This window comes from Pinus tabuliformis, chromosome Q (assembly GCF_031772625.1).
Source record: "Pinus tabuliformis cultivar Carrire ecotype Pingquan chromosome Q, CPIR1, whole genome shotgun sequence".
NCBI classification, from domain to species: domain Eukaryota; kingdom Viridiplantae; phylum Streptophyta; class Pinopsida; order Pinales; family Pinaceae; genus Pinus; species Pinus tabuliformis.
Genome location: NC_142296.1, coordinates 887,225,218 through 887,238,687, shown reverse-complemented (window position 1 = coordinate 887,238,687; position 13,470 = coordinate 887,225,218). Strand labels below are relative to the sequence as shown.

General features: G+C 39.0%; 1 protein-coding gene across 9 annotated transcripts in view; it reads left to right on the top strand.

The window, feature by feature from the left end:
- The window catches only part of LOC149222320 (uncharacterized), a 190,808-nt gene that overhangs the window by 116,906 nt on the left and 60,432 nt on the right, over positions 1-13,470 (top strand). For 8 of the 9 annotated variants that reach the window (XM_089385370.1, XM_089385364.1, XM_089385366.1 and 5 more), the window contains 3 exons: positions 5,849-6,246; positions 6,353-6,413; positions 6,566-6,700. In XM_089385370.1, coding sequence (XP_089241496.1) covers positions 5,849-6,246; positions 6,353-6,413; positions 6,566-6,700 — 594 coding nt within the window. The remainder of the gene's footprint in view (positions 1-5,848; positions 6,247-6,352; positions 6,414-6,565; positions 6,701-13,470) is intronic. The other variant, XM_089385371.1, reaches the window with a different exon arrangement.

Below are 13,470 nucleotides of genomic sequence, written 5' to 3'. Positions count from 1 at the left end.
TGAGATCGCAACAGCAAAAGAGATGTCTCCAGAAACAAGAAATCTGAAAACTTCAAATAAAAACAGCAAGAAAGCAAAACCATCCTGAGGTGCAGCAAACCATTGACTGATGTAACAAACAAAATATAAAAGCACATTGATGTTCATAAACAGTTCCTGTCGGTGATCAAGGTAACAGTTAAATGGGGCAGCCACAAATTTTACAAAAATCTAACTGACTAGATATTTAATATGAAAGGCTATTTATCTTTCATAGCCTGAACAACAACGTAGACGTCTCCCCTGAACACACCTGAACAACAACGTAGACGTCTCCCCTGAACACACCTGAACAACAACGTAGACGTCTCCCCTGCGCAAAGACTTAGACGTAGCGTCCTGCCCACCGCTGGTGATGGAACGCCTAATGCTGCTCTGTCCATCTGAAGGTACTGTCGAAGCTGCTTTGTCCGTCTGAAGCTGTCCACTGCCACCGGAAATGGTTAAATGCCAAATGGGAACAGCTCAACCAAATGGCAAAAACAAAAATGAAATTCAATGTGTGGGTTTAAGGTTAGTTAAAACCTTAGGTTTTTTAAGGTTTTTGATATTTGTTAAAACTTAATAATAAATATCATATTATTAATTTTTAAATTTCAATAAAAAAATATATTTGAAAATTAAATTTTTAATATACATAGATATATATATATATATATATTTTTTTTTTTTTCTTGTTTTTTTTTTTTAATCAGAAGAAGAACCCAAACCGAAGAACCCAAAGAACTCGTTAAAGGAAAAGAACCCAAATTTTTCTTTTGGAGTACCCGGTTCTTATGGGTTCTTCAGAGAAGAACCCGTACCCGAATCCGGTACTTAGGGAGGGGAACCTGGGACGGGTTCGAGAACCCCACCCCCGGGTTCGGTAACCCGTGCAACATAGGTTTTCAGTATTGCTTCAAATGGTTTAATGTTGTGCATCAGCAAGTTAGTCCAAGTGAGAAATCCAAGCTTTCACACTCCAAATATCCAATCAAAGAAATTGGGATTGCACATTTAGTTGTGTTTCATGCAGAGGGAATGATAACTTTTAGGGAATTATACACTGATTATGGGTATTGATCTATGGCCTGTGTTTTTGTTTAGTGAAAGATGTAATATCTTTGTTGGAAGTTGGAAAGCAAGTTTTTCATACAGGATTCAGGGAAGTTGAAGGGTCATTGGATTCAAGAATCTAAAACACTTACATCCAAGCAAGAGAAGGCGCCTGAAAGTAATAAAAGAGACCAATCTCTTGAACTTGACGGTAAGAGCACGCAATAGAACGCAGTCATAAGGAATTGGACCGATTTTTGGGCTAGCCACAAGAAAGACAAATTTGAAGATACTAATGGGAAGCTAAGAATAAAAACCACAGTGCAAAGATATCATCATTAAGTGTGAAATATGGCATGGAAACTCCAGTTGGAAAGGAGTATGCTACACAAGCGACTCCCAAGATTGATTGAGTGCCTGAATTAGAGGATAAGAGGCACATAGGTGAAAAGGTAGAAAAATATATCTGTTTCGAAAAAAGTGATATGGGTCATGTTTTCAATAATGAACTGGGCAACAATATTAGTGGAGGGCCTGAGCTTTCCAGTGTAGCCAATGATGGAAATTCGATAGGTTCTTGCCTTGCAAAACTGTCTGAAAAGTGAAAATAAAGGAAATTTGGAGGTTAATTGTGTGAACCAAGGTGGCGCTAGAAACAAAGGTAGGCTTAACCATGATGGTGATAAAGTACTCTGGGAAGGTTCAACTACAAATGTGAAGGCAATTGACATGCCAGATAGGAGTTGAGTATCCACCACTAATAGTAATATTGTGCAAAAGTTGACCAACATCAGGGGTCATCTTTGCCTGTTGATTGTGAAGGCAAGAAGGGTTTAGTAGGTAGATTGACAGAAAACGAGAATACAAGTTCTTCTATTGTTTCTTTTGAGAATAATGTTACAAATAGTGGTGATGCTTCCAAGTTAGTCGTCAACAAGAAGAAGAAAAATAAGGAACTTCTCAGTCAGGAAAATGCTGCAGCTCCCACAGGTGACTTATATAAGGCTTATAAGGTTTGAAAGGAAAAGCGAGAAGATATGAACCATCCAGATTTATCCAAAGAAGTAACTGATGTTGCCAAGAGTAAGGCTTCTTCAAAAGAGCTTCAGAAGCAAATCCTGCAAGAAGGGGATGACTGGGAGGATGCAACTGAGCTTTCAACTACAATGAATCAAGTAATTGTTTTAGTCACAAAATGTTATGGAGATAGAAAGTACTCCAAAGATTTTTTGTTGTCAATCATGAACCAGTACAAAGACCTACCAAATTTTTGTGAAATTTGTCCAGACACTATTAAATTACTTAGAAATTCCCAAGCACTTGCAAGTCATGTAGGAGAGGCTGATACTCGTATAATTGTTAATGAAAGTGTTTTCCCTGTTGATGACATTTTAGCAGGTCATGAAAGTTCCAGCAAGGTTGAGTCCTATGAGGCTATTGAAGAGAGGGAGGTCAATATTAGGTTCCTAGTGGCTGTTGATGAGAATGCTTATGATGTGAAAAACATTGTAGCAATTACAGTGCCTACAACCACAACTCTAGGTAAATCCTTGGATGAAAATCAAAGAGATACACCAGACTGCAGAATTCTTGGAAAGATTGGATTGGGAGACAAGAAAGATTAGTCCAAGCTGTCCACAGAGCCCAAAAGCGATATTGTTACCATAGTAAATGATAGTGGACTGGGACGAAGATTAAAGGAAATTGATGAGAAAGTATGTCAGATACAAAACATAATTAAGCATGAGAGTATGTCTTGTTGAGTGATATGAAAGTGTCATATGGACAAATTCAAGAGCATAGAGAAGCCTTGGATCAAGGATTGGTTTCCCTAAAGACGCAGATCTCTCAAACAGAAGAGAATGTGCAAGCCATTAAGGAAAACTTGGGGACTGTGAATGTTGGTTTAAGGAAATTGCAAGATCAAAACCCTGGTGTAGATTCTATTAGGTAAGAAGCATTAAAGACCCCAAAGAGGCAAGAGGAATATGAAACCCAACTGATTGGTGAAGAATGCGATAGTGAAGAAATTGTTGGAATAAGAAAAAGGGAAGTGGAAGATGTCGGGTGGAGAACATAATTTGCCTCAACAGTAGCATATATTTGTACTCTTGGCTCACAATGGATCTATGAATCGGTAAATGGAGTGACTTTTGCAAGGTGACATTCCTCTCCAACAGGTTATTTATTGGGCTGCAAAAATTAAAGAAGGATGCTGTGGAGATTGAAGGGGAGTTCTCATTCTTGAAGATAGAAGGGTAGATTTTACGACACCCAGATTGGCCATTGCTTGAGGAAAGCAAAGTCGGGAAGGGGGGACTGTGATGTCGTCTATGGATTAATTGACTATGCAAGGATGAAGTAGCCTATCCAACCCTGTGGGCTATAGTCTTGATAAAGGGGGAAAGCCCAATTATCCAATGTTTGAGGCAACATTTGGTAAATTTTGAGTTGATTCGGGAAAAAGCCCAGGTTGGGGGTTGCACTTGCAACCCCTCAAATTAGAGTGAACTCCATGAGAAAATCTATAAATAAAGAGGTGTTGGAATCATTTTCGGTCATCGATTTGGATTGGAATATCTCTGATTTTCTTGAGCCTAAGGCTCTGAGGGTTTTAAGACCCCTTATCCTTTGATTCGCTACGGTGGAGGTGATCCCACCCTAAGTAATCATTTTGTTTAGTTTTGGTGGAGCTGATCCCACCCTACCTAGATACCCTATTTCCCTTGTTCTAGCACAACATATTGCCCTAAGGCAGTTCAATTTTGTTTTGGTAGGCAAGAAGAGTCTTAAGGCTATTTAGTGGTCAACAAGTTTAGTCAAGGCAACAAGTGCTATCTTCCCACTGTGGCCATCGAATTTTCTCTTTTCACAAGCAACGAAGGCTACCTGTGTAAAATTCTGAGGCTGCCAGAGTGCTGGTTGAGCAGTAAGGCCTTCTGAGTGCAACACAACCTAACCTAGTTCAAGAAACCAGTTCGCTGGAGGTTTAGGAGCGCAGACTGGGCAAATGTTAGTGCTTAAGGTGCATTGAAGTGATCTGGGGTGAGGGCTGTAGGGTCAAAGGGTTGCATGGCCACAGGGCCAAATCTGATGCTAATTGAGACCAACTGATTGCATAATTCTGGTTCTTTCCTGGCACCGACAACAAGCTAACCAGGTGTCCTGAGGCCAACAACTATCCCGCTAGGGTTGCAGGTATCCTCAGGGAAGGTAACCAAACCTCCTTTCTTCTAGGTCTGCGGTTGCTTCTAGTTCCTGTGTAAAATCAAGGTCAGTTCCAGGTAGGTCTTCCATCATACACAACTTCAGACGTGGACAACAGAATAGGGAATCCTGAATCGCTGGAGGAAAGAACCAGGGAAGTCAAATCTAACCATCCCTGTAACAACACATTTTGTCACAACTAGCCAAAAGATAGTGAGTTGCAATCAATTTAGTAACAGTTGATTAGATAGTATTAGCATTGTTACAATTGAATGTTGGATTATTAAATTGTGGTATTCTTGTAATGGGGAATTATTGTGGATACAGTACTGTGTCTTAGGCAAACAGTCCTAATTCATTGTGAGTTGGATGAAGAATTATATTGCTGCGGAAATCTCTATAATTTTCCATATATAGAAGGATAACTGCTTTGTATGAATGTGTGTTGCTATTATATAATCCTACTAATTTACTGGGAAAGTCCTAGTTAACTCTAAACCCCAAGGAAAAAATTACCGAGGGATATTACAGTGTATATATATACATATACAAGTTGATTAAATTAAAAACACATAACTTCAATCTTTGAACCAAAAATACATCAACAAAGACACTCTAGATGGCCTCTATAGTCCAAAAAATCTCATGCTACAACAAATACCTACATATCATCAAATTCATTGCCCATATTGAGATCCTCATCATAAATATCACCCTCTAAGCATGAAAATAAGATACAAAAAGTTCAACATGTCAAATGCTTTCCATTCCCTCATACATGATAGAATCTATTGGAAACATTGCAGTCTTTCCAATCCTGAAATCCTGAAAACTATTAAATTTGCTGGATTTTGAGTGGGATCTAAAATTGTACTTTCTCCATATGAAATCCAATGAGGTTGGAACCCCTCTCAAACATCATGGAATAGTTAATGGTAATGCTAAAAGTCTCCAGTAAAAGTGACATTGTCCTTTATCTTTGATTTAACATTAGCATTAACTACATTGCTTTAGTAGGGCCTTAGGTTTGAATATTAGGTTTCCCCTCAAATTATATTTTGTAGCAAAATTTAGGGGGGTATGTCTAGAAGGCCCCCTTTTTTAAGGGGGGTGCCTATAGTCACCTCTTTTGAAAAACATGTCCTCTGCATTGGGGAAACGTTTCACTCTGTGTTTCCCTCTGCATTTCCTCAAAAGGGGTTATAGGGAAATGTTTTCTTAAGTGTCACTCGGTCCTGGGAGCATGGGAAATGTGGGGAGCTTATGAAATTTGTTTAGGAAACAAATTCACATATCTTTTCTTGGATGAAAGAGTTTTAGATGTGATTAATATTATTGGTTGTAAGTTAGGTATTTTTAATTTAATTGACTTGTATCATATATATATATTGTTCGATTTGATTGTCAGCAAGTTATGGCCATATGACTTGGTAAGATGGTATGAATGAATTGACTTTAAGGTGATGGATGTATATTGTGCCTTCTACTATGTTGGAATTAGTCTGTCAGGAAAATTAAGGCAAGCTTGGAAACAACATAAATCAATTGCAATTTCACCGTTTTGCAGATTTGGCCCTCATGAAGGAGGTGAACAGACTTCGGCTACTGTTGTCAGAGCAGGATAATATGAGAAAGCAGGACCAGGACATGAATCTTTCATGCAAGGACAACAGTACTCAATCTTTTCCTCTCTATGAGGGAACTCATTCCTGTTCTCCGGAAAAGTCAGTGGTTTTGCAGCCTGAAGGGCATGAGAGCATTGTGGACCTTCCCTGTACTGGATCAGATTCTTTCTTAAAACAATTTTCTTCATATTCAAGATTGAAGGAGGCTTCAGTGCAAACAGAAATTGTTCAAGACATGTGCCCCAGTTGTTGCCTAGAAAGCAAGGCCACTGTCAAGGAGCAAGAAAATAGATTAGTCTGCAACAAAGCAGCTAGGAAATCTACCCAGGTTTCCAGCCAGGTGAGAATTAAAGTATTGTATTCTCTTAAGTAAACTATTTTCTAACTTTATTTTATCTTGGTTAATTGTGTATTAACTTGTGTTTGTTACTGTTGTGTTTTCAAAGGCTGATTTTGAGTATGCTATAACTCAGATGGATAAACAGAATCAAGAGGATACTGTGAAAGGTACTCTTTCTCTTTACATTGTGGCATTGAGATTATGATCATATCAAGTGCATTCACCTACACTTGTTTAGACTGGCTACTGTTAGTATGCCAAATTATATCTTTTAGTATCAAAAGCTCTAATTGAATGTTCCTTTGAAATATCGCTTCAGAAGATACCGCCAAGGGAGGTTGTGTGAGGGAAAATAGATTATTTCAAACACTTCTGCAGTGCATGGTTGGCCTCAAGTTCACTATTGTTGAAGAAGGAAATCAGTTAGAGCTGTCAATACTCCAGGAATCAAGTGGTATTACCCTTTCCTTTTCTAAATTTTGACACCTAGAAGGTTTCTTTATTCTTGGAGGAAAAGGAGTGCAAGGATTAATTTCATGGTTAATTCATATCATGCATATGGCATAGCAATGAATCTCCATAAGAAATATGCTCAGTTGCATGGATACAGATACAATCATACAAATACTGATACAAACACTGATATTGGATCCAAACCTTTTAGTACTGTTTAAAAGTTCAACAAAAGAAGAAACAAATCCTACTGTTTTGTTTTAAAGAACTTGCGTAGTAGTTAAATTTGAAATTCATTCGTAAATTGGTCAATGTTTCTTGATATTTGGTGAATATTGACTTTATCAGAAAATCTCCGAATGCAGTTAATGTGTGTACAAATAACTTATATAAATACTTATAAATATTTAATACATGTTGGGATCCTCCCTAGGAATGGAACAGGGGGCTGTTCGGATCCTCCCTAGGGATGGAATAGGGGCCTGTGGGCCTGTTACAAAAAAAATCTAGCACCCCCACATGATGTGTTAAAATTGGCAACTAGGGCCAAATTCCACTTTGGACAGCTCATTTGATGGAGATGATTATTGCATTGAATTCCTCTTTTCCAGAGGACCAAAACTCGAACTAAAGATCATCAAATTTGGATAAGGAAAAATGTGTTTTTGAATTTTGTGCCTCAGCCTCACCTCCTTGTAGGCTCATAAAGCCCAATTGTCATGTCTCTTGACCCTCACCACTTTGTATATATAGAGGTGTCCCCCAACCTCATTAGACAATCCTATGGGCATAAAACTCAAAGGAATCATCTTCTGTTGCAGCCGCAGCAACAGGAGGACAAGGCCGAGGTAGCAAAGGGTTGTTTGGTGGACTATTTGTGGGTTTTGATACGTCCAAAGTACAACAAAGGCAGACCGAGGCATATCTGGTCAGATTGGTGGATAATTTGAGTGGTATTCTCCCTGTTTTGATAGGCCGCAAATCTTGAGGCAATTACAGGAGCATCGCAGGGCTGTTCTGGACCAGTTGAAGGAGCCATATTGTCTAAATCCCATAGCTAAGTCAAGCTACAGGTAGCAAGGGCATGTAACATTAAGAAGTAAGCTAGCCGCAGTGATTGGAAGTGTTGTTGAGGGAAATTGAATGGACTAAAGTGGATTACAATCAAGCCCTAACCAGGTTCCTGATCGACAGCAGTTACATCATCACATAGTCCAGGCTTGACTGCCCAGTATAGAACTGTTTTGGGTCCATTATAAAAAGCAAAGAAGGCCGCTCTATCTAGACTAGGACCGAGCTCCTTTTGAATATTTCTTTGTAGCTGTTGTCTGTACTGTTGATCTCTGGTTAGAGCAGAGCAAGCAATCCGAAATATGGGCAAAATTGCAGACTCTAAACAGAGACTAAATTACAAGTGAAGATCAAACCTAATGTGTGAAGTAATGGCCAGATTAATAGCTCTATTAAAACCTGGCCTCTAGGAGGAAATCTTTCCATGAAAGATCGAAGTTCAGGGAATCATTATTAGCCCTCTTCTCTGAAATATGACAGCAGTCTCTCTCAAGAAATCTCTGTACAACGGATCTGAGGCAAGGCGTTTGTGGAAAGGAAGTGAGGAGGCTTATGGGCAAGTCTAGGACAGAATTTAGTGCGGATTCCTTGCTGTCTTAGGCTGCTGGTGCCAAGGTAAGTAAGGGTATTTCTGTGCATATTTTGGTATGGTTTTGATCTCTGTTCAGTACCACCGGGAAAGCTGTAGGCACAGATGATTGTTGAGGTCTGATAGGAGGACTGAGAGGTCTAGGAAAGACCCTCTCCTCAAGCTGCGGCAACTCAGATTGTTAGCACAGGTAAACAAGGGTGTTTCCTTGTCATAGAAGGATGTTTTCTAGTGCTAATGTGGACAGGATGTTAATGATCCGATGTAAGAGTGTCCAAGGCCTACAACAATATCTTGGACCCCTAGGAAACAACAAATAGAAGAAAATACAGTTCTGAAGTTTATATTTACTCTATGCAAACTCAACAGTGAGATTAGATATCGTCCTGTGGAGATTACTCAAATATCAGAAGTCTTCATCTTCTAAAGAGGAAGTTGCAGTCCCAAAATGATTTATATTCTGCGCCTGTTTAATCATTTAAGAAGCCAATCTTGTGACCCATAGTCTGAGCATATATATTCTCAGTGTCTGGACAGTATGACAAAAAATTCTGAGTCTTCACCTATGTAAGGATATTTTGAGCATGAGACTGTACATGATCTTAAAGGTGAGGTCCGGGTTACTCTTCAAAATTCTGATCATACAAGTAAAGGCTAGAAAAGAAGTCTAGTCCTTCCCTAAGTCACAGGACACGTCCTCCAAGGTCCCGTGTCCCGTATTTTATGTGTCGGACACGAAAACGGCCCTAAAACATGTTGAAAACGTTTTTCATCGTGTCCTGTAAAATGTAAAACGTATTTGCCGGTTTTCGTCGTGTCCTGCACCTGGAAAATGCGTATTCCGTTGATCGAAAACGTTGCCTGCATAAGCTGCAAATTTTTTTGAAAGAAACAAATAATTTTTGAGTGGGGCAGCTTGATGATCAAGTCTAGGCCCTAGTATTGATATGCTATTCATGGTAATGTTAAATTCTTAAAGTAAAAACATGAAAATGAAGATTCACTTTCTTCATTTTCATCCTTTTACTTAAATTTTTAACATTACCATGAAATGACTCAGGATGTTTGAGAGCGGTTCCGGCCTCATTGGATTTCATATGGAGAAAGTAGAATTTTAGATTTCATTCAAAATGCAGCAGACTTATCAGTTTTTCAGGATTTCAGGATTGGGAGATTGTAATGTTTTCAGGTGACACCACCTGTCCGGGCTATGCCTACCACCAGTAGAGGACGTGGTCTACCTCCTATAGCTCCTACTTCTAGTTCTTCAGCTTCTAGAGCATAGCAAACTCCACTGCCAACTCCACCAGCACCAACATCTACATCTAGAGGGAAAGGGAAAGCTGTGGCATTTTCTCGCAAGAGGGGCAGAGGAAATCAATAGGATTAGACTTTAGTTATTTTCTTATGTGCTTCTAAGTTGTACATGAACAATGAACATTGAATATTCAAGAATCAAAACCAAGCATATCACATTCTAATTTTTAAATAGTAAATTTTGATTCTATTTATTTTTTTAAAGTGAACTATGAACTTTGAGAAGTAATTATATTTTAATTTGATTAGATAAGCTGCAACCTGCAATTTAATATGGATAAAAAACTATATTTCGGTATATATATATATATATATATATATATATAATATATATATTTTATTAAATATATATAAAACTTGTCCCCAGTGTCCTGTTTCCAGGTCGCTACGTTTTGTATTGAATACTCGTATTTACGTGTCCTCCGTGTGTCGTGTCCTCGTGTCATGTGACTTAGGTCCTTCCATTGTTTTGAGCACAAAATTCAAGCCCCTGTCTCAAAGGAAGAGTAATCGAGACTCCTATCTCGTTTCTATGCACAAAGTGACATGGCCAGCTCATATTTATACATAGCTTAAAATTCAGTTGAGCCGACCTATGAAGATTGTTTATTTACAGTGACAATATTATTATTGAATAAGAATGTATAAAAAAAAACTCAAGGGTATTCACATCAGTGAATATTTGGTTACAAGGAAAGCCTCAGGCAGTATTTTATATTGAAATTTATCTTTAAGCCCTGTAACATCTTGTATAGCTGTGACAAAGATGTGTACAGGTTGACAGTGAAGTGTGGATCAGCAGTCTTGTAGGCACTGTTATTGATATATTTGGCAGACATCCTCAGTGGCACATCTTGCATGAGGAGACATCTTCAGGGTTTACTGAAGTACATTGCCAGATTTGAGGTCTTGATGAGCAATTGGTTAGATTTTCATCATTTGCTGATTATGAGCTTATGATGCCAGTGGCCACCAATATCCGTATGACAGAGATCTCTACTCTTGATAAACTAAAGGAGTTTGCATGGATCCTCTGTTGGCTAGGGAAATAAGTCAACGTTGTATTGGCAAACATTGTGTCGCTGACCTAGGCTTCTGCAAGTGTTCTTATACCAACATCAAGTATTAGAACCTTGAAAGCAGAAATCAGTTTCTCAACAAGAGTTCTATTGCCATATTCTTTTTGTATGAACTGTGACTCTTTCTACAGCATTTGATGCATGGTATGCATTGCTTGGGTTCTCTCTAGATTAACCAGATTTTAGAATGTGGCTGAAGATGTTAAGAACAGCAAGGGCCAGGACTCTGAATCAGGGTCGCATAAGAAACCCTGACATAATCAGATTTGAAGCAGACTTCATCAGTATGCCCTATCAAGAAGTTGGAAAGATCTATGAGATCCCTGATTGGAGATTAATAGAAAAGAAACCTTGTAGCAGTCGAAAGTTCAGGAGCCAAGAAAAAATATGGTGATGAAGGTTCCAATATAAGCAACCTTGGACCAGACTCTTGCAGCAGCCCTTATAATCATGAAGGACATAGGTACCTCATTGAAAAAGCATTGATGAAGGGAACTGAGAAGTCCCTGATTTTGGGCACTTGGATTTCATAAAAAAAAGGTGTCATATAAATACAGATGTCTGATGAGGACCTCCTTATTGGTAGCAGTCATCTAGCAATGAAGCAGTTGACTGATGGTCTAAAAGGATCTTTAATGATCCCCGAGTTTGATGATACAGTTGTAAGATGAGGAGCAGTCTGATGAAGGCCTAATGATCAACTGAAATAAGACTTCAGAATGGCTTGATGACTCTTCTTGCCCAATGATTATTACAATAAGGAAGACCATATCAAAGGACGTTGATCTAATGATTCTGAAAATGATTCAATATATCTCTGATTGCCTGAGAAGCTGCATGGAATCTATATGATTATGATTCACTTATTTGAATGAGTAACTTTGGCACATGGACCAAAGGAATAATGACAGGAAAGGTAGCAGCTTGCAGATAGCTCAATAGTTATGTTACTTTCCTGATACTTAGAGAGAGCCATAATTGAAGATGCAATTATTGATGATATCTGTCTAACAGATGATGATCCTCTCATTTATGAATATAAGAGGGAGTTGACTTTTCAAGCCAAATGAAAGACAGGTCTGATAAAATGGAAAAGTTGTTGATATGGATATAAACAACTTGTCGGGGCCCTGATATTCTTGTTGAACTCATATAGCTTTCTACGAAGACTGTGACAATGGTTAAGCCTCACACATTGTATATCTACTTACACTAACAGGAATCTAAGACTCCATGGATTTTTCAATGTTGGTTGGGTTGGCAGTATGATGAATGGAAAGAGCACATCCAGGTGTTGTATTTCTTGGGATCCATGTTAATGGATGAACCAAAGGCTGAAATTTGTTGTTTTGGAAGCACCGCTCTATATATATATATATATATATATATATATATATAAAGCAGTGAGCATGGCTCATTATGAAGCCATTTGGTTGAAGAAGCTCCTCAGTGAGCCATTTGTGCACATGCTGGAAATCACCGTTGTATATTGCGATAATCAAAGTGAGATTCACCTTTCAGAGAATCCATGATTAGCACCAGATACCACTTTATTTAGAATATGGTACCACTGGGAGCAATCAAGCTCCATCATTTCAGGACAAATGTGCAAGTTACTGACATCCTCTCAAAGCCTTCTGATAAGGTCAAAATTTATCTTCATTCAGAGAAAGGCTGGGAGTCATGGATAAATCCTATTAAGAGGGTCCCGTTTGAACATTGAGCTCTGGGAGCTCCTTGGGCCCTGGGGTACTTCTTGTTGGTATGAGCGACCATAGGGTGAGTGGTTCACCTTCCCCCTATGGGTATGCTAGGTATAGGGTGAGTGGTTCACCTTCCGCTGTGATGATGATATATGACACAGAGGGTGTTATGTAAAATGTAATTAGGGTTTTGGGGAACGATCAAAGATCATGCCCCTTCTCGAAAAGGTGCTCAATGGCTTATTTAAGCCAGGGCCCTCCTTGTAAAAACATCATCATTTAATCTATATATATATATTGATTAAATATATATCTGTTTCTGAGCTTTAATGCTCCATCTGGTATCAAAGCAAACGATCCTCCTTTGCTCTATTGCTGCACAGGTCGAACCGCCAGTTCACTACAGCCTTCGATCCACTGCTCTGTTGTTTTTATGCCATCGTCCACATCCATCCACAATCGTCCTTTGCCCTGCTGTCGTTCGCGTCCAATGCCAAGCTGTTTGCCTCTGTAGTTACATCACTCCTGTCAAGTTAAGTCACCGGATTCGTCCTAAACCCCCTACGAATCCCGAATCCAGCGAATCCGACACGATTCGGTCCGGATTCGTGTCCAAATCATATGACACGTCGTGTCCGTTTCCGACACGTCGAATCCGAGGTCGTGTCACGATTTTCAAAAGCGTGTCGCGATTTTGGGACACGTGTCCTATTTCCAGGACTCGCTAAGCTCAGTGCGGGAATGAAAAGGGCGTGTTTGCTCATTAATATTTTCATTTGGCAAGTGATTTGTGCTGTTGGCAAGTGATTTGTGCTGTTGCAGCAAGGAGTAGAGCATTTTGGCAGCTTCATGATCAAGTCTAGGCCCTAGTATTGATATGCTATTCATGGTAATGTTAAATTCTTAAAGTAAAAGTGACATTCTCCTTAATCTTCATTTTCATCCTTTTACTTAAATTTTTAACATTACCATGAAATGACTCAGGATGTTTGAGAGTGGTTCCGGCCTCATT